At 41.9% G+C, this 25,380-nt stretch overlaps 1 protein-coding gene across 5 annotated transcripts in view; it reads right to left on the reverse strand.

Annotated features, from left to right (window-relative positions):
- Positions 1-15,387: 15,387 nt before the first annotated feature.
- The window catches only part of TPK1 (thiamin pyrophosphokinase 1), a 781,125-nt gene continuing 771,132 nt past the window's right edge, over positions 15,388-25,380 (reverse strand). For 2 of the 5 annotated variants that reach the window (XM_040432719.1, XM_040432720.1), the window contains exon 9: positions 15,391-16,562. In XM_040432719.1, coding sequence (XP_040288653.1) covers positions 16,432-16,562 — 131 coding nt within the window. In that variant the 3' untranslated portion in view covers positions 15,391-16,431. Of the gene's footprint in view, positions 16,563-25,380 lie in introns of all 5 variants that reach the window. The other 3 variants (XM_040432717.1, XM_040432718.1, XM_040432721.1) reach the window with 2 other exon arrangements.

A 25,380-nucleotide genomic window follows, 5' to 3' on the forward strand; every position in this document is an offset into this window, starting at 1 on the left:
TCTTTACTGTGTCCTGTTTATTGCAAATATGCAAATGGTTTCTCTTGTATGTTAATAAAAAAAAAAAAAATCATATTCATGTGTCTAAGGCTACCTGCACACATTATTAATTACATGTATATATATTTTTTTTTTACATATGGATTCTCATGTGGAAAAATCACAGCGTGAGGCCTCCTGTACAAGACCTTATCAGTTCTTGTGGTCTGCATATTGCAAATCCACAAAACACTGATGCTGGTCATGTGCATCCTGCATTTTTGCTTCTGCAGGGTCCCACAGCATGTTGTATATGCCTGTTCTTGTCCATAATACGAACACGAATAGGATATGTTCTGTGGCGTGGAACGTACATAGGGATGCGGACAGCACAGCCCCATTCCGGATGTGGAACAAAACTACGGTAGTGTAAGAGAAGCCTAATACAGTAGCAGCAAAGTGTATGAGATTAGACAAGACTAGAGTATGACAAATCTCATGCACATTTTTATTTTCCCCGGCGCCTCCACAATGGCACTCCAGGAGGAGGATGTCACCAGCTCCTCAGGACAGGAAACAACGTAGAAGCTCAATCTTAAAGGCCCCCCTCCCATTACCTGCTTGTTTGTTGTTTCTTGTCCTCGGGATCGCGTGGAAGCCGCTCCTGCTACGTCAGGGGTTCATGGACGCATGGCCTGGATAAGGTTGTGGCCGTGCAGAGGCCGGGGTTTGGCAGGTTCCTGTTCCTTTGGCATAAGTGCTTCAGTGAAGGCAGCCCTGGGCTTCCGTTCCCTGGCTCATTGCGGGAACGAGGGATCGCACGTGTGCGCACAGGCTGGAAGATAAGTTGTCAGTTCTTGGCATCACTTCCGGTGGCGGGTGACATCAGAGAACTGGCGGATATAGGGCTGGGAGCACAGAGTTCGCAGTCCAGCATCGTTGACCGGTGACATGTCTGCTCCCATGGAAGCTCACGAGTCCCGTAAGCCTGTGGATCCTGCCGACCAGAGCCCGGTAAGTCTCCTTCCTGTATAACTGACCCTGCTAAAAAAAAAAGGGGGGGGGGGGAGCACATTATTTCCCTCACTGGTGTGGTGCTGGTGTTAAATAGTGGAGTCACTATTACAGAGCCCTAAAAAAAAAAAAATATTACCTTACAAGACAAGTACACCAGCACCAGAAGATCTGAGGATTCATTATCCAAGAAAAAATTTGCAATATGTAAAAAAAATCCCTGCTCTCCAAATTAGGAAAACACTGGACAAAATAGTTTCAGAGGAATCTCCCTCTTTCCTTGATTCAATCCCAGACATGATTAAGGAAGAGGTTAAATCGGCAATTGACACAAGGCTCCCTCCGTGTTCTCCTCAGCCCTCTACCTCTCAAAGATCTCAGTTATCGGACCGTCAGTTAGAGCCTGACTCTGAGGAGGGAGAGGTAGTATCTCTTGAGGAATCTGAATCCTCTGATGAGGAATCAGGGAGACACCTTTGTAGCCCAGAAGATACAGAAATGCTATTAAGGACCATTAGGGCTACAATGAAAATAGAGGAGATTAAGGAGCCTCAGTCCATTCAGGACAGAATGTTCCAGGGGCTGGGAGAAAAGAAAGGTCTTTCCTGTACATAGTAACATTAAGATGTTGATTAACCCCTTAGGGACCCATGACGTACTGGTACATCATGTGTTGTTCCGATCATCGCCGCCCAGGCATCTCGGTAAAATGCGCGGGGGGGGGTCCCGTGACCAACCCCCCCCCCCCCCGTGTCGACGCAAACCGCGACGGGACCCCTCCGCGCATTTTACTGAGGTGCCTGGGGACCCTTCCTGAGCCATCTGCGCTGCCTTCCGGTGACGAGCCTGTGAGATCCAGCCCCCTGGATCTCACAGGCACGAAGCTGTAGGAGTAATACACACAGTATTACTCATACAGCCAATGCATTCCAATACAGAAGTATTGGAATGCATTGTAAGGGATTAGACCCCCAAAAGTCCCAAAGTGGGACAAAAAATAAGGTGAAAAAATAAAGTTTTCCCCCCAAAAAATTAAGTTTCAAGAAAAAATAAACAAGTCATCTTCCCCAAATAAAGTTAAAAAAATTGGTAAAAAAAGGTATACATATTAGGTATTGCCATGTCCGTATCGACCGGCTCTATAACCATATCACATGACCTAACCCCTCAGATGAACACCGTAAAAAAATTAAAAATAAAAACTGTGCTAAATAAACGTACTTTTTGTGATGTAAGGTGACAAAAAAATTAAGAGCAAGTGATCAAAAAGGCGTTTGCCCACCAAAATAGTACCAATCTAACAGTCACCTCATCCCGCAAAATATTAGCCCCTACCTGAGACAATCGCCCAAAAAATAAAAAAACTATGGCTCAGAATATGGAGACACTAAAACATAATTTTTTTTGTTTTAAAAAAGCTGTTATTGTGTAAAACTTACATAAATAAAAAAAAGTATACATATTTGGCATCGACCGGCTCTATAAAAATATCACATGACCTAACCCCTCAGATGAACACCGTAAAAAATAAAAACTATGGTAAATAAACTATTTTTTGTCACCTTACATCACAAAAGTGTAATAGCAAGCGATCAAAAAGTCATATGCACCCCAAAATAGTGCCAATAAAACCGTCATCTCATCCCGCAAAAATCATACCCTACCCAAGGTAATCGCCCAAGAACTGAAAAAATTATGTCTCTCAGACTATGGAAACACTAAAACATGATTTTTTTTGCTTCAAAAATGAAATCATTACTAAAACTTACATAAATAAAAAAAAAGTATACATATTAGGTATTGCCGCATCCGTGACAACCTGGTCTATAAAAATATCACATGATCTAACCTGTCAGATGAATGTTGTAAATAACAAAAAATAAAAACGGTGCCAAAACAGCTATTTCTTGTTATCTTGCCTCACAAAAAGTGTAATATAGAGCAACCAAAAATCATATGTACCCTAAACTAGTACCTACAATACTGCCACCCTATCCTGTAGTTTCTAAAATGGGGCCACTTTTTTGGAGTTTCTACTCTAGGCGTGCATCAGGGGGGCTTCAAATAGGACATGGTGTCAAAAAAACCAGTCTAGCAAAATTTGCCTTCCAAAAACCGTATGGCATTCCTTTCCTTCTGCACCCTGCCGTGTGCCCGTACAGCTGCTTATGACCACATATGGGGTGTTTCTGTAAACTACAGAATCAGGGCCATAAATATTGAGTTTTGTTTGGCTGTTAACCCTTGCTTTGTTACTGGGAAAAATGGATTAAAATGGAAAATTTGCCCAAAAAATTTCAATTCTGAAATTTCATCTCCATTTGCCAATAACTCTTGTGGAACACCTAAAGGGTTAACGACGTTTGTAAAATCTGTTTCGAATACCTTGAGGGGTGTAGTTTCTTAGATGGGGTCACTTTTATGGAGTTTCTACTCTAGGGTTGCATCAGGGGGGCTTCAAATGGCACATGGTGTCAAAAAAAACAGTCTAGCAAAATCTGCCTTCCAAAAACCGTATGGCATTCCTTTCCTTCTGCACCCTGCCGTGTGCCCGTACAGTAGTTTACGACCACATATGGGGTGTTTCTGTAAACTACAGAATCAGGGACATAAATATTGAGTTTGGTTTGGCTGTTAACCCTTGCTTTGTAACTGGAAAAAAATTATTAAAATGGAAAAATCTGCCAAAAAAGTGAAATTTTTTAATTGTATCTCTATTTTCCATTAATTCTTGTGGAACACCTAAAGGGTTAACAAAGTTTGTAAAAATAAGTTTTGAATACCTTGAGGGGTGTAGTTTATAGAATGGGGTCATTTTTGGGTGTTTTCTATTATGTAAGCCTCGCAAAGTGACTTCAGACCTGAACTGGTCCCTAAAAATTGGGTTTTTGAAAATTTCTGAAAAATTTCAAGATTTGCTTCTAAACTTCAAAGCCTTGTAACATCCCCAAAAAATAAAATATCATTCCCAAAATGATCCAAACATGAAGTAGACATATGGGGAATGTAAAGTAATAACTATTTTTGGAGGTATTACTATGTATTATAGAAGTAGAGAAATTGAAACCTGGAAATTTGCTATTTTTTACAAATTTTTGGTAAATTTGGTATTTTTTTTATAAATAAAATTATTTTCTTTTACTTCATTTTACCAGTGTCATGAAGTACAATATGTGACGAAAAAACTATCTCAGAATGGCCTGGATAAGGCAAAGTGTTTTAAAGTTATCAGCACTTAAAGTGACACTGGTCAGATTTGCAAAAAATTGCCAAGTCCAGAAGGTGAAATAGGGCCAAGTCCTTAAGGGGTTAAAAAGGAGTGGAAAGATCCAGAGAAGAAGAATTTAATTCCTGTCTCCTTTAAAAGGAAATATCCATTTATTGAGGAAGATTCAGTACTGTGGAACAAGACGCCTAAGATTAATGCGCCTGTCGCCAGGATATCTAAGAAAACGTCTCTTCCCTTTGAAGACATGGGACTCTTAAAAGATCCCATGGATAAGAAGTGCGAGGGTCTGTTAAAACGTGCATGGGAGACAAACACAGCCATGCTTAGGCCCAGCATTGCCGCTACCTGAACTTCAAGATCCCTGTCAGTCTGGCTAACACAGCTTGAAGAACACCTGGCGGCAGGGACTCCAAGGGAGGAGATCCTGGCCTCAATACCTACCTTTAAATCAGGCCTGTAATTTCCTGTCGGATGCATCCGCAGACCTGGTGAAACTCTCTGCCAGATCCTCAGCCCTCTCCAATTCTACAAGAAGAGCTATATGGCTTAGATCTTGGTCCAGTGATGCCAGTTCAAAGAGTCGGCTATGCTCTATCCCGTGTGAGGGAGATAAGCTGTTCGGGTCAGTCCTTGAGGACATTTTAGAAAAAGCATCAGACAAAAAGAAGGCATTTCCTTCAGAATCAAAGTTCTACCAGCAGCGTTGGTCCTTTCGGAATCAAAGGAGAAAGAGACCAGACCAGAAGAGAAAGGACAGTACCGGAAAATGGCAATCCTCCAGAGGAAGAGGGAGGGGGTTTCTATTCAACCCTGAATCCACTTATAAACCCGGCCAATGACGCCAGGCCTCAAGTAGGTGGCAGGTTAAAGATGTTCTCCACGGCCTGGGAAAAGATTTCTTCCGCCCCTTGGGTTATAAACCCCATATGCATGGGGTACAAACTAGGGTTCGATATGCCTCCTCCGGAATGTTTCACCATCAACAAGCCAATAAGATCAGAAAAACAGCAGGCCTTAGAGATGGAAATATTATCTCTCCTAAAAAAAGGCGTAATTGTCCCAGTTCCGCAAGATCAGGAAGGGCGGGGTTTTACTCTCCCATATTCCTTATTCAAAAACGAAACAAGTCCTTCAGACTAATAATCAATTTAAAAAAGCTAAACAAATACATGTCCTACAAATGATTCAAAATCGAATCGATCAGATCCACAGTGAATCTCCTATCTCGCAATTGTTACATGGTAACTATAGACCTCTCGGACGCATATTACCATGTTCCCATACACAGAGCATACCAAAGATATCTCAGAATGGCAATACTCCTAGGAAGTCGGGAGTACCACTTTCAGTTTCAAGCACTTCCCTTCAGGCTGTCTTCAGCCCCAAGAATCTTTTCCAAAATTATGGCCGAGGACGGGATATCTACATCTTCAAGGTATAATAGTGGTCCCATATTTAGACGACCTTTTAATAGCAGGTTCATCTCTTCAGGACCTCCAGCGGCATCTGAAGATGGTGCAGGAAAAGCTGACCGAATTAGGCTGGCTAATAAATACCCAGAAATCCGACCTGGTTCCCAGTCAGCAGAAAAAATTCTTAGGAATCCAGCTAGATTCACACAACCTTATGTCCTTTTTACCTCCAGAAAAACAGATGATTATAAGTCAAAAGATCTCCCAATCCACTATCCCCGCAGTGCGATGGGCCCAGCATCATACAAGGACACTACAAAAATTTCTTCTGAAATCCTGGGACGGAGATCAGAGTTCCCTAAACAGGAGAGTGAAAGTTCCAGTAAGGGTAAAGATGTCTCTCTTCTGGTGGAGGATAAAGAAGTATCTCTAAAGAGGTGTTTTCTGGAGACCGGCAGATCAGATCATTATAACAACAGATGCCAGCAGCCGAGGATGGATAGGCCATACAGGAAATCAGGTAGTCCAGGGCACCTGGAGCCCAGGAATGTCCGCAGCCTCTTCATACATGAGGGAACTGTCAGCAGTGCTGGAAGTTCTTATGTGTCTTCTACCGTATGTAAGATTCCATCACATAAAGATACTTTCCGACAATGCTACCACAGTAGCCTACTTAAACTGACAGGGGGGTACAAGAAGCAAAGAATTACAACAACTGTCAGGGGAGATTTTAAGTTGGGCAGAAAAGAATATAAAGTCCCTGGTAGCTGTCCATCTAAAAGGCAAGGAAAACAGAGTGGCGGATTATCTCAGCAGAGAAAATCTAAGAGTGGGCGAGTGGTCATTAGATCCCAACATGTTCAGACAAATATCTCTCAGATGGGGGTTGCCAAAAGTGGATCTCTTTGCAAATCAAAAGAACAAACAACTCGAATTATTCGGTTCCCTCTCCAGCAGGGATCACCCACTAATGGTGGATGCTCTGTCTTGTCCGTGGCCGAAAAATCTCCTGTATGCCTTTCCCCTTACAGCATGATTCCGAAGGTGTTGGTAAAGGCAATAGAAGAAGAGGCACAGTTAATTCTGATTGCTCCAATTTGGCCAAAAAGATCCTGGTTTCCCCTCCTCTACATTCTGTCGGCAGGTCAATTCTGGTCTCTCCCATCGTATCCGGGACTACTACGTCAGGGTCCAGTGTTCCATCCAGATGTAGCAAGACTACATTTAACAGCCTGGAAAGTGAACGGCTCCACTTACAACAAAGAGGCCTATCGGAGTCTGTAATATCCACTCTACTTTGTAGTAAGAAGGACTCTACCTCACAGGTCTACAGGAGAACATGGAAGACATTTCTGGAGTTTGCAGGAGACAGACTGTACTACAGTCAAGATGCCAATATTCCACTCATATTGGACTTTTTGCAGGCAGGTCTTGACAAAGGTCTCAGGCCTAATACCATAAGTCTCAGCATTGAGTAGCTTCCTTGAAGTAAAACTAGCAGACTTACCATTGATAAAGAGATTCATAAAAGGAGCATTCAGAAAATGTCCATTTATCCATTATACTATTTGTAACGGCATACAAGGGAATACTCCAAACTCCCGAACGAAACCTCATGAATAGCTGCTAGCAGACGAATAGGAAATGCACCCAAGCGGCTTACACTCCTAGCAATCAGTCTCTAACAGCATACAGTGAATCCCCCCAAGAACGAGACCAAGCTCTGTATTAAGGGTAAAGCAGTGGACAGGCAGAGCTGTGTGTTTATTGTTCCTATACACATTCTTACACATTAGTACCACCCACAGGGTTTTGTAAAAACAACCAATAAACACGTACAATACACTCAGACACTCCCACACAAAATCCTCCCCTCTGCCTGTGATACAATTACCTTACACAATGGGTTAATGTAATTATCACAGGCAGGAGAATACACAGTTTTACAGAGTCTTCTGCCCTGGAGATAATTGGGAAGTAATCCAATTTATCTCCAAGGACAGAGGCAGCAATTCAGGATACACAGACACAATACATCCCCACAATGCATCCTGGTTTTTTCCTCTCTGCCCTGGAGACAACCGAGGAGTAATTCAATTATCTCTCGGGACAAAGGGACATCGCCATTGTACACGTGGGGACAACAGGACAGAAATCACTATTCAAATATACAATGTCACAACCATTACAGTAAACAGACATTTAACATATCCCCAGATAGCTCAGGTCTGAGTGCATATTATTAGGTGAATGGCACTCAGACTACATGAATACAATAGAATCGCCATGGAGCCAAAGTCTTTCACATAGTCTTTTGTTATCCGAATGGGTTCCATGGCATAGCTATCTGGGGTATCACTGTTCACATAGGGCAAGTACCAAATGACTAATCACAATAATGGGTAGCTTATTAATACTTAACGTTTAATTGTATCAAAAATTAAAATAATAGGCCCTTAATATATAGATTAAAAATCTATGCTGAGTGCAATTATAGTGCTGCATACAAATCTCCTATTAGCGGATGCCAATTGGGAGGGAGGGGGGACCAAAAAAGGAAGGGGATAGTATTATGGATAGATTGAGGAGAAAGGATGCACAGAAAGAGGGACACACTACTGGCAGCTGCCATACGCGGAATGCCAAGGAGTGATATCCGCACCTTTCTGTGAACAGTCGATCCATCAAGATTGTACAGATAAGTACTTAGCTGACTCTTTGTTCGATTATCATCGCTGTATAGCGCTTCTCGGCACATAGTGTTGAACGGCTTTGAATACAACTTGGTGGGTGTTAATACACCAAGAAAACCGATTCAACACCTGAGAGCCAGCTTTTTCAACATCTCTGAGTGTGATGTAATCCAGGTTATGTACATTGCTTTTCACCTGGACCTTGACCATATCGGTGGTTCATTTGATACACCGTGTTCCACAAGTGACCCTGAAACAGGTGGTCACTGGTTACTTTGAGCCACTTGGACTAGAGTGACTCGAGACCTATTTACTTGATGATTGATGAACTAAACAAGTGACACTGAAATAGGTGGTCACTGGTTATTTTGAGCGACTTGGACCAAAGTGACTCGAGACCCATTTATTTGTTGATTGATGAATTAGTGACCCTGAAACAGGTGGTCACTGGGGATCTTCAGCCACTCTTGGTGAAGTGACTTGAAATCTTTTAGTTTTATGATTTCTGTATACCACTAGATTGGTTGTGGTCTTGATATCTAAGGGCTACCTTTTGCAGAATTAGTGATATCCGACTGAATCTGTGATATTTATAATTCAGCCGATAGAGTGACCTATACATCCAAAGGTTATAGTCCCCTGAAGATTTGCTAACCTTCAAGGAAACGCGTCGGGACATTTTTTGTTCATCTATATTGGGATCCATCATTGACCCCAGAGGACTATGCTTATTTAAATCACAATATCAATAATCAGCATAGCTTACCTCATATCTGTTGTTTGTTAGTCTGTATTCTTCGCCCCCTTTTTTTCTGATATAGATTGTCCTCCCTTAGAATTAGGGACCACACTCTATCTTTCGGACAAAGCTGGGCAGTCCATGTCTAGGTAGGGGGATGTAGGGCTAGTGACAGGATATAGGGTGATAAGGAGCGACAGCTAGGGACTCCTAGGGCCTGTGACCCAGTAGTGTGTCCCTCTTTCTGTGCATCCTTTCTCCTCAATCTATCCATAATACTATCCCCTTCCTTTTTTGGTCCCCCCTCCCTCCCAATTGGCATCCGTTAATAGGAGATTTGTATAGCACTAGAATTGCACTTAGCGTAGATTTTTAATCTATATATTAAGGGCCTATTATTTTAATTTTTGATACAATTAAACGTTAAATATTAATAAGCTACCCATTATTGTGATTAGTCATTGGATTGAAGGGTTTAGCCCATTACATTATTACCGGTTTGATCAAACCTACATTTTGGTTGTGTTAATTGATCAAGTACCAAATGACCCGACTTTTTATGTCTTTGCAGGGGAAAATCAAGTGTTTCAACATGGGGCCATAGTCTAAAGGAAGCAGGCGGGCAACCAGGCTTCTCCAATGCAATGTGGCGAGATTAGTCTCGTCACACTATTCCTCCTTGGGACCTGAATCTAGTGTTAGAGGTTTTAGGGGAAGCACCCTTTGAGCCTTTTCAGGAGATCCCACTTAAACTCCTCACTCTAAAAACCACCTTTTTACTGGCAATAACATCTGCTAGAAGAGTAGGTGAGATTCAGGCCTTTTCCTGCAAAGCACCCTATCTCACAGTGTTAGAGGACCGTATTATCCTTAGACACACCCCAATGTTCTTACCCAAGGTGGCCTCAAAATTCCATCACCAACAGGAGGTGTCGCTTCCATCCTTTTGTGAAAATCCAGCTTCTGACTTAGAAAGAAAATACCATAATTTGGATGTCAGAAAATGCCTGTTAACTTACCTGGAAGTCTCAGGAGTATTCAGAAGATCGGACCACCTCCTTCTTCAGTATCAGGGCCAGCATAAGGGATCAGTGGCAAGTAAGAGTACCATATCCAGATGGATCCAAAACACCATCGAGTTCTGTTACCTCCAGATAAGCTTGACTACCCTCCTAAAGGAATTAAAGCACATTCTACTAGAGCCGTCTTGGCCTCATGGGCAGAGAATGCCTCTGCCTCAGTAGAACAAATATGCAGAGCAGCTACATGGAAGAACCCAAATACCTTCTTTAAACATTATAAATTAGATGTACTCCAAAATCATTATTTATTATATGGCAGTAGTCCCACCCTAGAGTTGGTTTCTCTATTAATCCTCCTGGAGTGCCGTTGTGGAGGCGCCGGGGAAAAGAGACGATTACTCTTACCGGTAATTGGATTTTCCAATAGCCTCCACAACGGCACTGGATTCCCTACCCAAGTTGTGTTAATTATTGTGGGATATGTTATGTTATTATCATTATATCAATACAGTTCTTGAACTAACTAACCGAGTCCTATATCATTAACTGAAGCAGGTAAGGGGAGGGGGCCTTTTAAGATTGAGCTTCTACGTTGTTTCCTGTCCTGGGGAGGCGGGGACATCCTCCTCCTGGAGTCCCGTTGTGGAGGCTATTGGAAAATCCAATTACCGGTAAGAGTAATCGTCTCTTTTTTTTTCTTCCATGCGGTTCTTTTCTGTGGATTTCAACGTAAGGGTGAGATCTGTAGAAATAAGGCATCAAATCCATGCCGAAAACCGCAAGTAACACACGCGAGTTTCAGTGGGGAAATGCATAGAGATCTGTGTGGAATGACTGCCTGCAGCCTAATGGACTGGAACAAGATTTATAGGGGTTGTCATCTCTGGCAGTCCCATAGAGAATAAATGTAGCAGCAGGGCACTACCCCTTTAATTTGCAGGGGAGTGTAGCAGGCACATGTGACTGCAGGCTGTTACATTGTGAGTATATTGTATGACAGTTAAGGGGGCATTTACTATCCAGAAATATGCCTATATTAGGCGTTTTTCTGCTGCAGATTGTGGCGCATAGGTTATCTGTGCCGCAATCTGCCACTTTCCCCACTCACGCCAGGTCTGAAGTGGCTGTGGCATGGGGAAAGGGACAGGCCGGGTGGCCCGTCTCATGCATAATTTTCAACACCTGGATAATCCGAAGTTATATAGAGGTCTGCGCCACCGCTATAGGGGTTATTAAGACCAGCATCTAAAACGCCGGTCTTAATAAATGACCCCTTAGTGTGTAAGTGATATTACATATTCGTATACTGGCCCACATTTACGGATGTGTTTGCACCAAGACCTTGTCGTAAACTTTTTTTTTTTTGGCTGCATCAAGTCAAGTGTGACCAAAAAAATCCACTGTACATAGTTCAGGCAAAAGATAAAAAAATAATATTACAATTGAGTGTCCAGCCGTGCACCAAATTTATCACCCAGCATCAGCCACTGTGATAAATCTGGCACATGTTACCTATTGTGGCATGCAGTGTGCTCTGCAGAAATCTAAGGCTAGGTTCACACTGCATAATCCGTGGCACATCAGCAGCTGAAAACATATAAGGGCACGTTTATTAAGACCAACATTTTAGACGCCAGTCTTAAGTCCCTGCGCTGGTGGTGTATCTGCCAGAGTTATCAAGAGCAACTGGCTTCCACATACCTTTGGCGCATCCAGCGACAGTTCTAAATGTAAGACAGCTTTTTGTCACCATATTGCGGCCCACAAACAGCGTGTCTGCAATATGTGGGTCCGCAATCCAGAAGGTCGTGCGGAACGTGTTCTATTTTGAATGGGTCTAGATCCGTCGCAGCAGCTGCACGGATGGTGCACGTGCATTGGAGACTGCACATTGTGGCCTCCAATGCACGCAACAGCCATGTGAATGAGCCCTAAGGCTAGTTTAACACTAACGTTCGTGAGATCCGGTTGGAACTTATGAATGCTAGTGTTAAACAAGCTTTAAGTGTTCTTCATCTGCTGTGGAAAATGTCATAGGTCCCCCTTCCCCCCCAATGAAAACAGTGGGAAGTTGATGCCATGTCGTCATGTAGCCCTAGCCTAAAGCTGACCTACAGCAGTGAAGAAAAATGTCTGGGTTGTTATGGAAACCTGGAGTAAAACTGTGTGTATGTGGAGACTAAGAGCCTGCGAGCTTCTATAGGCTGATAAGGGACATGTGACCGTGTGTATGGCAGTTGGGATATGAAGAGAAAGACTAGCAGGCTTGTATTGGCTAATGCAGGTGATTTTTTGGGAATATCTCGGGAACGGTACGTCCTAGAGAGCTGAGACCCCCACAAGATTTCTTTCCAGGTAGCAAGAGATGTGTATACCAAGTTTCGTTTAAATGGATGGTTGTGTTTTTGAGTGATCGCAGAACATACATATATACACACACGCATATATACGTCCTATATATAGATGAATTCTAAGCACTGCTATACTGTTCTTTTAGCTTTTCTTCCCCAATTATTTCTAATTGGTCTTTCTGTAGTAACCCTCATTTTCCAGACACCGGTTGGGAATGAAAGTGGAATTTCTTCCAACATTAGTTCTCTTAGAGCTGTAAGAAACCAAATTAAACCGTTTCCTAAAATCCCACGTTATTTAAGTGTACAATTAACTTCACATCAGACTGGCTGAAAGTGAGCATGCAAACAAAAGAAACACTGCACAAACTGTGAGGCCAGCAAAAAGCAAGCTAATGTCTAAATAACATACACAGAGCCCACCCATGATGGGAAAATAACACGCTGTAATACGGTACACATATCAACAAACCCCGCTGGAATAATTGCTTTGACAAATGGAGCAAGACCACAATAAAATGCAGAAATTGTAAAGAACAGTGGTGTATCCATCTGACTGTTCAGCTTTTGAGTGAATGAGGCCATTAAGTCCTATTTTTATTCGTAACCATTTTTTAAAGATACAGTTTCTTCTTTCAAAATATTCACAATTTATTATGTCAAAAATGTCAAGATGAATCAGGAGTTATTCTACAAGAGATACAGAGAGTGCTTTATTGCAGCAGTATTCTCTTTTGGCTAACAAAAGGGGTGTCAGGTGTTACCCAAGTTAAAAATTAACTACCCTATTCATGGCACAAATAGAAAGCGGTGTGCATGGAGCCTGTATAATGGCACACGGGGTCCATATTATTCTGTATTAAGGAGGCGTAGGCATTCTGTGCTCTGCCATATGATGTTCCGTACATTATGGAGATAGTCACCCACAGAAGTAGTGCTTCTAAGGAAAAATACTAACAGAGGAAAATAATAATACAGCCAGATGCATGTAGTCTTAGGCACAAAAAAATCTATTGTTACAGTTACTCATTTCTGCACAGCATTACAAGCTGTTCCAGACAACACATAGGAGGAGAATCTGGATGTAACAGCACACTGACAAATTAAAAGGGTTTTCTGGGTTTACTATATTTTTTTCTCACATGCTCATGTGGCTACTCATCTTTATTTTCCACTTTGGACTCCCATGGCCCATTTTTACCATGTAGACAAATCACTCTGATTTGTTCACATCCTGCATGTAGCACTTCCTGTTTCTATATCCAACCAAACCCATGATGCACTTCTCCTTTCTCTGCCACAGCTCCAGTACCACCCCTAACACCCAGCTAGTTTATAGCTCCTCCCACCAGCTAGTTACATGGACACTCCCCTATCACTACCCCTAACACCCAGCTAGTTTATAGCTCCTCCCACCAGCTAGTTACATGGATACTCCCCTATCACTGCCCCTAACACCCAGCTAGTTTATAGCTCCTCCCACCAGCTAGTTACATGGACACTCCCCTATCACTACCCCTAACACCCAGCTAGTTTATAGCTCCTCCCACCAGCTAGTTACATGGATACTCCCCTATCACTGCCCCTAACACCCAGCTTGTTTATAGCTCCTCCCACAAGCTAGTTACATGGACACTCCCCTATCACTGCCCCAAACACCCAGCTTGTTTATAGCTCCTCCCACCCAGCTAGTTACATGGACACTCCCCTATCACTGCCCCTAACACCCAGCTAGTTTATAGCTCCTCCCTCCCAGCTAGTTACATGGACACTCCCCTATCACTGCCCCTAACACCCAGCTAGTTTATAGCTCCTCCCACCAGCTAGTTACATGGACACTCCCCTATCACTGCCCCTAACACCCAGCTAGTTTATTGCTCCTCCTATCCAGCTAGTCACATAGACACTCCCCTATCACTGCAACTGTTACTACTTTGAAATGCCCATCACTGGAAATAAGAAAGAGCTGCATGGACGTGGTCATGCGACCAGAGCCATAAAGTGAAAAGAAATACTTTACAAAATTACAGCAAACTTTAGAAATGATTATTTTAAAAGATGCTGATACAAACTAGAAAACTTCTTTAAGCTGGCTATACACATTAGACGTACATCTCCGAGGCCGGCTGACTGCAGATGTCGGGGGAGATGAGGATTGAGCGGTTGGATTTCCACTTTTGTTCTTGCTAGACTGAGAATACATGTGTTCAATGCAATGGGGAGAGATAGCAGTCGGACAAACTCTAAGATATATGACAAGCCTTCGAGCTACACAGTTTGTCCTTGAACTCGGAGACAGAGCAGCTTGTATAATGTATCTGTCCAACATATTACCAGGTTCTCTAGTCTAGTAGTGGGTGTTGCAGTATGTCTTAGAGTCCAACAGTACGTTTCTATCTCCATACTTATATTGCCTTCATGATGGTAAGGTGCAGGGGAATGAGCAAGACAGGATCCAGTTTACCCTGTATGAGCAGGGCATCTTTTTGTTTATATTGTATATTTTTTATATATGGCTCGCAGTGGCTTAAAATAATAAGAAGCCATACACACCATGACCAGTCTCCCATTGCTGCCATTCTGATGCTGCTCCAGTCTGTAGTGACCCGCCTGTGGCAGTGCTTGGGTGAGCAGGCAGAGATGACTGGTTGGCAGTGGCCTTACATAATCTACATGAAACACAAAGCAGCCTGTAGAAGAAATCACAAGACCAAGGAGATTACAGTTCACGGTTTGATTGTTGCTATGCCAATGGTCCAGGAGCATTCTACCACATGCTGTATTACTCTGAAACCTACTAAAGACAACAGTGGAATCAAACATGGTTGAAGGATGGAAAGATAAGATGGAAAATTACAGTTGAAAAAAATAAATAAAAAATGAGTATAAAACATAGTAATAATGAAAAAAGTTTTATTTCACAGACTCAATCATTTTACAAAGACAGCTTAGGCACTTTATACTTGGAATGAATAAAGCAAGTCAATAGGAAACATAATGAGAAGTGTAAGATGAAAGGGGTTCTCCAGGATTCTATATTGATGGCCTACCCTCAGGACCCCTGCCAATCTGATAATAATGACCCATTATAAGGATACAAAAATCCCAAAGATGTTCAGGAGTAGCTCTGGCTCCAGAACGGCACATCTCTGTACACAATTGACAGAGCTGTGTAGTTCTGGCTCTGGAACAATTCTCGAACAGTTGATTTCAGGGGGTGCCGGGTGTTGCACCCCTGCTAATCTGATATTGATGGTCTGAGGCTAGGCCACCAATATAAAATACCGGAAAGCCCTTTAACATAGAAGAAAATGCATTTAGTATAATGTAACTTTGGTATAGACGTAGCTCTGATTTCCCCGGCTTTACTTTTTTTTTTTTCTTTTCTACAGTTTTTCCAACAACTGTCATTTTGTGTCGAAAAATACATAAACTGCCATTTGAACCTATTCCATCAAATGGGTTTTCTTGTACTTAGATATTAAAGGCCTGTCCTCAGGAGTGGTCATCAATGCCAGATTGGTTGGGGTCTGACACCCCACATCCCTATTCATTAACTGTTTTGGGCAGCTGTTGGCACTGGAAACTATACATTGGATGGTGCCGGAAGCACTGTGGAGTAGCCATCCCGGAGGTACTGTGGTTCTGCTCCCATGGGTGAATCAGAGCTGAACTGCAAGATAGAGCCACTGTATAGTTACCGGCACTGGCGGCTGCCCGAAACAGCTGATCAATGGAAGTGTGTGATGTTGGACTCCCACTGTTCTGATATTGATAGCCTATCTGGAGGAAAACTGGAAAACCACTTTAAGAGTAACGGCAAGCTGCTTTCATGCCAGTCCAAAGGTTAGGTAGTTAGAGGATTTGATATAGTTGGCCCCATATGCTTCATCTTTTTCTCAAGGACTTTGACAGATATACAGTATTTGACCTTTCTTCACCTACAGTGTTATTCTTAGATGTGCTCCAGGTGAGATGTTCATTACTTGTCTTCAATCATCATTTGTTGTCTTACAGCCCATAGTCCATATGAGAGGACTGTCAGTTTCCACTGTGACAATGCCGGTGCCATCATAAGTGTTTGATGTGCTGACCAAAGTTCCAAACTTCAACACTCCCGCAGCTGAAAAGTAAGAAATAAGATTGTAGCTTCTCTGTACGTCTAGTGAACATTTTTTTTTTTTTTATAGAGTACTATTACATTATCTTGTACTTAAGCGGCTGAGCTGAAAGAATATTTCAATATCATCAGGAATGGAGAAAATGTTCCACATGGTGCTTACTTCTCATGTTGTGTATGGCTGTGCATGAACGAATAGGACATTACATGCTGCTCTGAAATGAAACTTTTACCATAGTCTTTACCATAGACTGAAACCATCACAATAATAGAGCTATTTATTCTAGTTGCATTTACCGTAATATCTTTCATATTTACTTCTACTTTATGAAATCATGGTAACAAATGGTAGCATTTAACCCCTTATGGACACAGCCTAGTTTGGTACTTTTTTCTTTTTTTGATCTGAATATTTAGAAAGTTTTTTTATTATTATTTTTCTGTCGACATGCAAGGCAATTACCGTATTATTTTTTAATGCCTTCATTTTGGGGTACATGTGACAGTGGTAAAAAACAAACAAAAAACACACTATTCCGCTCTTGGTTTACAATTTAGTTTTTATGATGCTGCTACATAGTAAAAATAACATGTGAACCTTATTATACAAGTCAGTACAATTAGGGAGATACCAAATGTATATAATATTTGTAATGTTTTACTACTTTAAAAATAAATTAAAAAAAATAGCTTTCTGTCACCATATTGTGATACTTTTTTGCTGAAGTACCTGTATGAGGGCTTATTTCTTTGTGTGGTGATCTGTAGTTTTTATTGATAACATCTTAGGATATATATATATATATATATATATATATATATATATATTATATACACATAGTGCGATTTGCTCCAGAACTACCTTCATGGGTTCACAGGACGCGTGTCTGTTCTATCCAAAGTAGGTCCACAGCAATATATCACATATGCGTTAAAGCGAGTTCAATGTATCCAGCATAACCGGAGCAACTCCAAACCCGTTGACTCTAATGGGACATAGCGGGGATCTAGCTGATTTTGGGTATGCGTGCCGGGATTCATCTGGACAAAAAACAGTGCTTATGATAGTTTTAAATTTATACACACACAGCAAATATACATACCGTATATGCCGGCGTATAAGACGACTGGGCGTATAAGACGACCCCCAACTTTTACACTGAAAATATAGAGTTTGGGATATACTCGCCGTGTAAGACTACCCCTTTTTCAACACACAGCAGTACATTACTGCATCCCACCACCATCCCTGGGTACCTCTGCCATCCCTGAATCCCACCACCATCCCTGGGTACCACTGCCATCCCTGCATCCCACCACCATCCCTGCATCCCACCACCATCCCTAGATACCACTGCCATCCCTGCATCCCACCACCATCCCTAGGTACCACCGCCATCCCATGGTATCACCACCATCCTTGCATCCCACCACCTTCCTTGTCCTCCCTCCCTGCCTCCCAGACCCTAAACATGTGCCACCTATACCCTGAACATGTTTTTGTTATGTTATTCTTCATATTCACATTCACATATGCACATCTGCGCCGCACTTAGATACGCCGCACGGAGATCTCGCACATGCGCAGGAGCGAGATGCGAGCGGCCGTGAGGATCCCGTGTATCCACGCTCGCCGCATGAAATCTCGCAAAGTAGTCTTATACGCAGGAATATACAGTATATATATATATATATATATATATATACACACTCACCTAAAGAATTATTAGGAACACCTGTTCTATTTCTCATTAATGCAATTATCTAGTCAACCAATCACATGGCAGTTGCTTCAATGCATTTAGGGGGGTGGTCCTGGTCAAGAAAATCTCCTGAACTCCAAACTGAATGTCAGAATGGGAAAGAAAGGTGATTTAAGCAATTTTGAGCGTGGCATGGTTGTTGGTGCCAGACGGGCCGGTCTGAGTATTTCACAATCTGCTCAGTTACTGGGATTTTCACGCACAACCATTTCTAGGGTTTACAAAAAATGGTGTGAAAAGGGAAAAACATCTAGTATGCGGCAGTCCTGTGGGCAAAAATGCCTTGTGGATGCTAGAGGTCAGAGTAGAATGGGCCGACTGATTCAAGCTGATAGAAGAGCAACGTTGACTGAAATAACCACTTGTTACAACCGAGGTATGCAGCAAAGCATTTGTGAAGCCACAACACGCACAACCTTGAGGCGGATGGGCTACAACAGTAGAAGACCCCACCGGGTACCACACATCTCCACTACAAATAGGAAAAAGAGGCTACAATTTGCACGAGCTCACCAAAATTGGACTGTTGAAGACTGGAAAAATGTTGCCTGGTCTGATGAGTCTCGATTTCTGTTGAGACATTCAAATGGTAGAGTCCGAATTTGGCGTAAACAGAATGAGAACATGTATCCATCCTCTGATGGCTACTTCCAGCAGGATAATGCACCATGTCACAAAGCTCGAATCATTTCAAATTGGTTTCTTGAACATGACAATGAGTTCACTGTACTAAAATGGCCCCCACAGTCACCAGATCTCAACCAATAGAGCATCTTTGGGATGTAGTGGAACGGGAGCTTCGTGCCCTGGATGTGCATCCCTCAAATCTCCATCAACTGCAAGATGCTATCCTATCAATATGGGCCAACATTTCTAAGGAATGCCATCAGCACCTTGTTGAATCAATGCCACGTAGAATTAAGTCAGTTCTGAAGGCAAAAGGGGGTCCAACACCGTATTAGTATGGTGTTCCTAATAATTCTTTAGGTGAGTGTATATAAATCAGAAAAATGGGCAGCACTCCATGAAGTAAAAAATACAAAAAAACTTTATTTACCCAAGCAGGACATGCAATGTTTCGGCTCTATGCTGGAGCCTTTCTCAAGCCTTGAGAAAGGCTCCAGCATAGAGCCGAAATGTCGCATGTCCTGCTTGGGTAAATAAAGGTTTTTTGTATTTTTTTACTTCATGGAGTGCTGCCCATTTTTCTGATTTCTATCTATTGGATTTGCTTGCATCCACATTGGGCCAGCTGCACCCGCTTGTTTGTATCAGAGACGGTGCTGCCACTTTTTTTCTTTTCTCTCTCTCTCTATATATATATATATATATATATATATATATAAAAAAAAAAAAAAAAAAAAAAAGGGAAAGTAGCGGCGGCACTGGAAACAAGCAATATGGGTGCTATGTCCAGGGATATTGCAGCTTACCCCAGATGTACAGGAACGAAGAAAGGACAGCACTCCAAGTAAAAATATACTGGTCTTTAATCACCCATGCAGATGGCCATCTGCATGGGTGATTAAAGACCAGTATATTTTTACTTGGAGTGCTGTCCTTTCTTCGTTCCTATATATATATATATATATATATATATATATATATATATATATATAGGAAAAAATGGCGGCACCGAACAAATAGAGGGTGGGTGATAAGTCCAAAGCCATAAGCCCTGTGCCAAAATATAAAAATAATAAAATGGGACAGCACTCCAAAAACAGAAATTTTATTCACCCATGTGGCAAAATGACAACGTTTCGGCTCTATTGCTGAGCTGAAACGTTTCCATTTTGCCACATGGGTGAATAAAATTTCAGTTGTTTTTGAAGTGCTGGCCCATTTTTGCATATATATATATATATATATATATATATATATATAGTGGGGTTTCGCTCTGGTAGATAGGGTAAGTGGGCGCAGAGGCAAAATACAAGTTCTTAACACAAAACGTCAGTGTTTATTCACACTTGAGGCAGTTGCACAAAACAGCTCATAACTTTGCAGTCTTGGTGTTAATTCACACACAATAGAAAGTTCATATAACACAAGTCACCTTGCTGGCAGTTCTGCCTCCAGTAGTCCAAAGCAGGCTTTAGGGGGCCTGTTTCCCCAGCATGCGGCTCTGTGCCTTCCAGCACGGCACAAAGCCTCAGATCCCAAAAACAGAGACATCTCTGCTGAGCCCAGCTGCCTATTTAATGACAGCCAGGTGCCTGGACCGGCACTCAAACTCCGGTCTGGTATTTGACCTCACCTGGTTGGAAACCAGCCCAGCCGCACTTGCTGGAAGGAAAATACCTGCCTTGCCAGACACAACCCCTCACTGTGTCACTATATACAGTACAGACCAAAAGTTTGGACACACCTTCTCATTCAAAGAGTTTTCTTTATTTTCGAGACTATAAAGGCATCAAAACTATTAATTAACACATGTGGAATTATATAGATAACAAACAAGTGTGAAACAACTGAAAATATGTCATATTCTAGGTTCTTCAAAGTAGCCACCTTTTGCTTTGATTACTGCTTTGCACACTCTTGGCATTCTCTTGATGAGCTTCAAGAGGTAGTCCCCTGAAATGGTCTTCCAACAGTCTTGAAGGAGTTCCTAGAGATGCTTAGCACTTGTTGGCCCTTTTGCCTTCACTCTGCGGTCCAGCTCACCCCAAACCATCTCAATTGGGTTCAGGTCCGGTGACTGTGGAGGCCAGGTCATCTGGCGCAGCACCCCATCACTCTCCTTCATGGTCAAATAGCCCTTACTTTCAAAGTTTTCCCAATTTTTTGGCTGACTGACTGACCTTCATTTCTAAAAGTAATGATGGCCACTAGTTTTTCTTTACTTAGCTGCTTTTTTCTTGCCATAATACAAATTCTAACAGTCTATTCAGTAGGACTATCAGCTGTGTATCCACCTGACTTCTCCTCAACGCAACTGATGGTCCCAACCCCATTTATAAGGCAAGAAATCCCACTTATTAAACCTGACAGGGCACACCTGTGAAGTGAAAACCATTTCAGGGGACTACCTCTTGAAGCTCATCAAGAGAATGCCAAGAGTGTGCAAAGCAGTAATCAAAGCAAAAGGTGGCTACTTTGAAGAACCTAGAATATGACATATTTTCAGTTGTTTCACACTTGTTTGTTATGTATATAATTCCACATGTGTTAATTCATAGTTTTGATGCCTTCAGTGTGAATCTACAATTTTCATAGTCATGAAAATAAAGAAAACTCTTTGAATGAGAAGGTGTGTCCAAACTTTTGGTCTGTACTATATATATATATATATATATATATATATATATATTATAGTTATGATAAATGGAAAAATGTTTTTTTTTTTTTTAGTTTATAGTCCCCTTAGTGGTCTTGAACCTGCTATCTTTTGATCTCTTGTACTATGCACTGTAATACTTCTGACAGTCTGTTACTTTCTGTAGTTGTGACCAGGTCATAGGGGCCTTTGGGAGCCCCCCCCCCCCCCCCCCCCCCGTCTAACCACTTGGTTGCTATGGTCACTATAGAGAGCTCGGATCTGAGTTATCTCCCTTCCTGGCAGTGAGAGCCAGGTGCTAGCTGTATATCCCCTTTAAGCAATGTCGCAAGCACATCTGAGCCTGCACTATGACATACTATTACTGCACCACTAGCGCTCTGTGATTTAACAGTACATCACTAAGTGGAAAGGTGTCAAAGTCAACCTCAGCCTTGCCCAACACTAGGTCGTGTAATGTTTAGAATGAAACCAGGAGAGGCATACATGCCACTGTGAAATTTGGTGCAGGAGCGGTGATGATGTGGGGGTGTTTCAGCAAGGCTGAAATCAGTCAGATTTGTCTTTGTGAAGGAATGTGAATGTACAAAGTTATCCTAGAATAAAACTTGCTTCCTTCTGCTCTGACAATGTTCCCCAACTCTTATGATTGTTTTTTTTTTCTGCAGCACAATGCCCTGTGTCACGCAGCCAGGTAAATCAAGGTGTGGATGGAGGACCACCACATCAAGAACTTGTCATGTCCAACCCAATCACCAGACTTGAACCTCATTGAAAACATCTGGAATGTGATCAAGAGGAAAATGGATGTTCACAATACATCAAACAAAGCTGAGATGCTTAACCCCTTAGTGACCACCGATACGTGTTTTTACGGCGGTCACTAAGGGGCCTTAGGCTGGGCTGCCGCGGCCCTGCTCTTACAGCTTGGACTGGCAGGAGTGCCGATCCTGTCTGTTTAACACTTTACATGCCACAGGCAATGGCGCCCGCCACATGTAAAGCGGTGACAGAGAGAGCGGACTCCCTCTGTCTCCCATTGGCACCCCACAAATGCGATCGCGGGGTGCCGATCTGTGTGAAGCCTACCTGGCTTCCGATATAGGCCCCGGTCCTGGCTGTAGTAATTTCCAGCAGCCTATATATTTTGTATCACTGTAATCATACTGACCCAGAGAATAAAGATATTATGTTATTTATACCGAAAAATTAACGCCGTAAAATTTATAATGTAAAAACGCAGTGGCATTATTGCGGTTTTTCCCATCTCCCTCCCAGTAAAAGTTAATCAGAAAGTTATGTGTACCCCAAAATGGCGCCATTACAACTTGTCCTGCAAAAAACAAGCCCTCATAAAGCTATATAGACGGAAAAATTAAAAAGTTATAGCTCTTGGAACGAGACGATGAAAAAAGGATGAAAAATGCTTGGTCAGTAACGCCCAAAACAGGCTGGTCACTAAGGGGTTACATAAAGTTACCAAACAGCAATGAGAAATACTGGTGAAAGCATGTCAAGACATATGAATGCTGTGATTAAAAATCAGGGTTAGGCCTCATGCTCACGACTGTGCTGTTTTTTGCGGTTCGCAAACTGCGGATCCGCAAAAAACGGAAGCCGCCCGTGTTGCCCTCCGCAATTTGCGGAACGGAACTGGCGCCGGCAATATAAATGCCCATTCTTGTCCGCAAAGCGCGGACAAGAATAGGACATGTTATATTTTTTTAGCGGGGCCACGGATGCGGACAGCACACAGAGTGCTGTCCACATCTTTTGCGGCCCCATTGAAGTGAATGGGTCCGTATCCGAGCCGCCAAAACATTGTTTTCTAGATTCCATCTAAAGGTTAAAATATTAGTACGGTTTTATTTCTAAATAAATCTGAAATTGTTTTCTGAGCATTATCTGAGGTCTGATATTACTGGAATTTTGACCAGTTGTCATTTTCTAAAGGAAAGATGTTCTGAAATACAATATTTTTATCTGAAATTTTGGAGAAATGCTGTCAGTAGTTCATAAAATAAAACAAAACTGCTCATTTTAGTCAAATATCTACCCATAAATTGTAAAACTGGAGAAAATGATAATTTTGCACTGGTCTCAGTTTTTTGGTGTATATATATTCATTAAATACTGAATATTGTATGTTCTTCAGGTGTTTGTATGGATTGCCTCCAGGTACTCCGGTATCCTCCCACACTCAAGACATACGGATAGGGAATTAGATTGTGAGCTCCACTGGGGACAGTGAGTGATTTTAATGTCTGTAAAGCGCTGTAGAATATGTCAGCACTATGTAAGCAAGTAAAATAAATATCATTTGTCTCTTTATGGGCTTTTTTGTCACTTACTTATCTTTAAATACTATGCCAAATGAATGCGGAAAGATTTTTAGGCTGTAAAATGCTGTCAGTTTTCACATAGCAATAAAAATGCACCATGAACAGCACATTTCAATAGATTTGGCTTTTTGTAGCATTTTTTAATATCCGCCACTAGGAGGCACTTGAAGATCTTCATTTGCGAAGTTTCAAAAATAAATGCTTGAATGGAACATTAGACATTGTACACAGAGAAGACGAAGTGTGTTCACAGCCTCTGTCTCTATACTGCATGGCACCTTGCACATCTATGCAATGACCTCGATGATAGCTCAGTCTGATCCAACAGTTATAGAGGAGAAAGTGCTTTGATAAATTCCTGACTTATTTATGAGACTTCTCCGTCCCTAAAGCATTTATTCCGAAATCTCATATCCTGTGCAGGGAAGCAACTACCCAGCACTTTGAACTGAATATGTTAGATTTCACAGCTCGAAACAGCTGCCGCCCTGAGAACTTACAAAGGTAATAAATAATAAAGGAAAAGGTTTTGTTTTTGTTCCATTCATCGGTACAAGCAAAAACAATACCTTCAGGATGTGTTTAAAGCCTCCAAGTCTGATGTTCCTTGCTTTAATTAAATGAAACATAGAACATAATGTAACTTTCATCCCAGATGTTTACTAGCATTGTGGTGTGGATGGGGGTATGATGCCTTGAATTTGGTGGAACTGTTGGAACTGGTGGAAAATCTTTATAATTTTATAAGTTCAGCAGAAAGTCTCTAATCTTTTCCCCCGCAAGTCATCCTTCTCTTCGTCAGAAGCTCCTTGGCATCTGACAAGAAATGTATTTGAGAGCTGTATGGTCCATCATCCCATCATTTGTCATTGGACGCCTTCTTTGTGGATTGGATATGTAAGATCAACATCATCTTTGGAGTAGAGAAACTTAAGGTCAGACTGGGACTAAAAAGCAGTCTTGGCAACACAAAACCCACCAGCCCACATTCAATATCCCCCTTATAGAAAACAGCGATGTGCAAAGTGCACTCTGTGAATTATGCTTTACTTGGCCATGCCCATAAATATGTGAATCACACCAGAAGAAGGAAAATAAAAGTGGAACATAGAAATATAAGACAAGACACGTCAAGTAGGATATGGCACTAATCCTTTATTGGTCAATAGAGGAGTAAATAATAAGTTCTCTCAGTGCATGTCCAATATGGATCAGTGTAAGCTTTATTCCCAATACGGCGCAAACATCCACATATCGTGAAAAATTATTAAGCAGGCTAGAAAACTACATCAGGCTAAATCAGCCAATCCTTGGAGAACTGTTTTTGTAAATAAATGGACCTGGGGCGCTCAGCACCAATAACGTGTTTTGTTAATGCACTCAGTCCATTACACTGGACATCATCAGGTCACAAGTCTGATTTCTATATTGCT

The sequence above is a fragment of the Bufo bufo genome, chromosome 5 (genome assembly GCF_905171765.1).
Source record: "Bufo bufo chromosome 5, aBufBuf1.1, whole genome shotgun sequence".
Classification (NCBI taxonomy): Eukaryota; Metazoa; Chordata; class Amphibia; order Anura; family Bufonidae; genus Bufo; species Bufo bufo.